This window comes from Colletotrichum aenigma (genome assembly GCF_013390185.1).
Source record: "Colletotrichum aenigma strain Cg56 chromosome Unknown KSG_Cg56_contig41, whole genome shotgun sequence".
Taxonomy (NCBI): Eukaryota; Fungi; Ascomycota; class Sordariomycetes; order Glomerellales; family Glomerellaceae; genus Colletotrichum; species Colletotrichum aenigma.
This window is the reverse complement of record NW_023500947.1, coordinates 13,224-17,183: the sequence shown is the minus strand read 5'-3', so window position 1 is coordinate 17,183 and position 3,960 is coordinate 13,224. Positions and strand designations below refer to the sequence as shown.

Below are 3,960 nucleotides of genomic sequence, written 5' to 3'. Positions count from 1 at the left end.
GTTGAAGATGAAAGTGCTGGGACTTCTCGCTTGGGTGAGTGGGTGTTGGGCGCTGATACTCGGGTGGAGGAATGATAAAGCAAGCAATACAGTTCGTCCTACTGACCTGGAAACGAATATGCCTGACTGTGGGCTTTATAGATTGCATTTAGGTTGCTCAGCGTGATGAGCAATGGCTGTGGGCAAGAGATTCTCGCTTGTATGCGGTGAAGCCGACATATCGTTATGTGCTTCTTTGGGTTATACAGGGTTAGTATCAGTGACCCCAACCACGCGCCTTTGGAGCTTCCACTCCTGTGGATAGTAGGTAAGAACACATTCAGCTTAGTGTGATGGTCTAGCTTGAAAGACTGCAGTATGTGTCCCACTCGCGCAAGTCACATCATTCCTATGACCTAACAGGCGCAATCAACTCAAGGCGGGTCTGCTGGGGGTAATTCATCTTTTTAAAAGGGTTCCGCCACAAAGAAGCAGGGAGTAGTAGCGCATACTTTATGCGGTATCTTCAAAGACCAGACACCAGCTGAATGGGGCAAGCAGGCAATACTAAGCAGTTACCCAACTTCGCATATAGCTATATACGAAGTTGTTATTCTGGTCCCCTACTTACCAGGCGCGCGGACAGCAACATGCCTATATAAAAAGGCAAGACCAAGCCCTTGGGCATTGGGAAACTGGTTATCGACCTTGGGGGAAATCATCATCATCCTCATTCTCGGAGATGGCCCCATTCACGCGCCCGCCTTTGCAGGGCTCAGCCCAACGTACTCACATCTCTCATCACGCATCGACGGGGCCCACAAATCTTTTCATTCCCTGTTTTCGGGAAAGCTATTTGCGTCGCGAGCTTGGCTTCAGCGAGCGCCGGCGCACGTGCACGCTGATTACAGGCCCCACTACGCCCTTTGTCCTCCCCAAGGAGCGGGCTATTATTCCTTACGAGTCGTTGAGGCTACCTATAGTGGCCCGTCAACCATCCCCCAAATCTTGCCCTGCGCACCTAAATCTGAGATCTCCACTGGACGATATGATCTTATGCACCAGCCTAAAAGGAGTATGTTAAGTATTATCAAACACAGGTTCCGCTAGTATTCTGATTGTATTTCACTGCTAACTTAATAATATACACAGAAACAAACCATTAGAAACATCTTATTCTTAAAGATCTAAGATGCAGTGCATTATAGCAGGAGGGAAAGAAAATATAAATAGTACTGTTTTTCTTAGTGGCGACTATAACATCCAAGCCACTATACTGTTTTAAGTCTGTTGAAAATAAGTATTTAGAGGGTAAAATCTACAAGAACCACCCACAATAAAACTGTCAAATTGGGCATGATAACCTTGAGAGGTGTCAGTCGCTATGAAAGGTGTCCGCCACTAAGCGACCTTGAGAGGAGTTGAGAAGAGTTTTCTATGGTTATGCCAAACTCTATTGATAAAGGAAAAAGCCCTCACTCTGGACATAAATAGTAGAAGATCTTCTATTATGGAAGAGTTGGAAGAAAAAAAAAAAAAAACCAGAATACACATCACTATTCCTTTTACTACTGCCAATCTAACAAAAACTTCTACCTGTAATGTAGCTTAGTAATCGGCAGGCCTAGTGGGTCGCACCCTGCTCGTTTTTGCGAAGTTTTCGGACCCCCTTGCTATGCCCAACTCCAGCACAGAAAAAAAGCCCTGATGACGATGCCTTCAGGCCTGTTAACCCCTGTTCTGCACTATGCATCTCCGGTAGTGGAAGTAGCTCCCCAGTAGCTTCGGCCGGCCCGACCGGCTCGACGGCCAGGGGAGCAAGATGCTAGTACGAGTGTCCGGGACCAATAAAACCTGCACCGTTTGCTCAACAGCAAGCCATGCCGGATAGCTAAATGGCTCTACCTATAGAGGCCTCTCTAAGTGCTGCGGACAAGGAACAAAGGGATAGGGTTTAAGAAGCCAACCGAAGTTGACAGGATACGTAGATGATGAGGTGCATCTTCATTAGATGCTCTGTCTAACTTTTGTCTGTCTGCCCTGGCGTCTATTATATGCACTCCCAGCACCTAGAAACCATCAACCTAGACCAGTGACCATCCCGACAAGGCCAATCGCCTTCAACCGCAGAGCCCAACAGCTGCTTTCGCATCCTCTCTCCCACCGGCCGTTGTAACACCCCTGCACTTTCTCTTTCTATGGCTTCGCTACCATCTCGCAGCAATGACACCCGATTGCCTCGCTCTTCACAGTAGAGGTCGAACATTCGTTATCAACTGCTACCGATCCTCACTTAACGGGGAACCCTAGCGGTTGCGCACACCCTACCTTAACCTTGGATCTAGACCTTTACGGTAACAGGAAACGTTTGTCTAGATGGCCGGATACAGAGAACTGGTTTATGAACGAAGATCTCGTTAGCAACGTCGTTCTCCTAGCAAGGTAGTCTGCCCTTGGCCCGCTCCCGGCCTGCGGAAAGCGATCTGCAAGGCACCAGACCGCATCCTGAGAGACCTTCTGAAACTTTGCCTGCCTGCTATACCATCCGCGGCCTCAGCGACGCCCGTTAAGTCATAGCCGGTAACGTGGACGAGTAAATTAACTACGTGTCATTGGCCATGGATGTTGACCAGCATTCTCCATGCGGCCTGAGCGCCCAGGCCGTCAGGTCCGTATCGCTGTTAGTATCCACACCTACAGAGCAAGTGACTGCTCAAGCCGGAGGGCGGGTTGGACCCGTCTTTTGTGCTACCGCGCGATTGGGGTGGCCCTCTCGGCTCTGCCGCGCGGGATCTTTTCGCAGTCTCGGGAATAGCCACCGAGAGATTTTCAGCCTCTTCGACCGGACATGGCTACTTATTGCGCACGGCTTCCATCCTGCTTTGCACCGACGTATTCCTAAACCGCCCGCTCCCCGGTAAGCGACACAGCGGGTTTCTTAAACTGCTGTCTACCTACTACCAGTCGTCTTTCGAAATGTGGACTCTTGCATCTTGGGGCTGGGCGGTTAGGCTGTCCAGTATACTTGTGCTCTTTGCTCTCCTCCAGAGTATCGCAGCTCAGGATCTCGGCCTGAACCTTGACACACATGCCCGAGACAAAGCACAACAAATCGTTTACTCCTCTAAGCTCACCTTCACCCAAGATACTGTAACGCTCTTTAGCAATGACCAACTCTATGAGCTTGCTCACTTGGCTTATAGCCAAATGCAGACCAAGTTTAATGCTGATCGCGTTGGGCCACAGGAGCAGCCCGCTATGATGGCCGTTATGGCCGTCGAGAAGGACGTCTTCATCTCGTCCAGTTTGAAGGGAAGCGGCCCTTCTCTGTACAGCCTCGCACCCCAGCATTCCAAACCACGAGTCGTCGCTGCCCTTGACCGGTGCCAAGCCAGACTACAGAGCCAAAAGAAGGTCCCAGTAAACAAGAAGCATCGAACCGAGGCCGGCTGTGCGGAGATTTTCGCTGTTCACCAGGTAAGTCCTGCCCCTTCTGCTGCCAGGTCCTTCCCATAGACCAAGGCGCTAATTACCAACTCCTCTATCTAACGCCTCCCAAGTACTATTTAGACAGCGATACCTCCCAGCGAGCCCACAATCACCCGCGCTCCATCCGCGTTGTTGCCTACGGTAAAGGGGGCCAGACAGGCGTTATAGGCCGTGAGTTTGTGCCTATCCTGCTGTATGTATGTTATATGGGTGACGTCGTGCTAACGGGCTCATTAAACAGCTCAAAACCCTTGCGGTGGCGGTGAAGTCGTCAACCAAGAGGGTCGCCTAACGTGGGGGTGCAGGCAGTTCATGGCGGACAAAGGGATCACCGTGCCACGGAAGCCCGGCAAGAAAGTCGATATAAGATTGCCACGGCCGTTCCCAACGTTCACGCATAAACAAATCAGCGTCGTTCCCCACGCTCGCTCGCGGCCCACCCTCAATGCGGGTCCGCGCCGAGGGAGGCGAGTATCCCTACGGGTTCATTGA

General features: G+C 50.9%; 2 protein-coding genes across 2 annotated transcripts; both read left to right on the top strand.

Annotated features, from left to right (window-relative positions):
- Window positions 1-2,955: 2,955 nt before the first annotated feature.
- CGCA056_v015136 (uncharacterized protein) lies at window positions 2,956-3,760 on the top strand (the record flags this gene model as incomplete). The annotated part of the gene is made up of 3 exons (XM_037330377.1): window positions 2,956-3,456; window positions 3,540-3,665; window positions 3,710-3,760. 3 exons carry the CDS (start codon window positions 2,956-2,958, stop codon window positions 3,758-3,760), a joined length of 678 nt encoding a protein of 225 aa, XP_037171234.1.
- A 20-nt stretch (window positions 3,761-3,780) lies between these two features.
- CGCA056_v015135 (uncharacterized protein) lies at window positions 3,781-3,960 on the top strand (the record flags this gene model as incomplete). Its single annotated transcript, XM_037330376.1, has 1 exon — window positions 3,781-3,960. One exon carries the CDS (start codon window positions 3,781-3,783, stop codon window positions 3,958-3,960), a length of 180 nt encoding a protein of 59 aa, XP_037171232.1.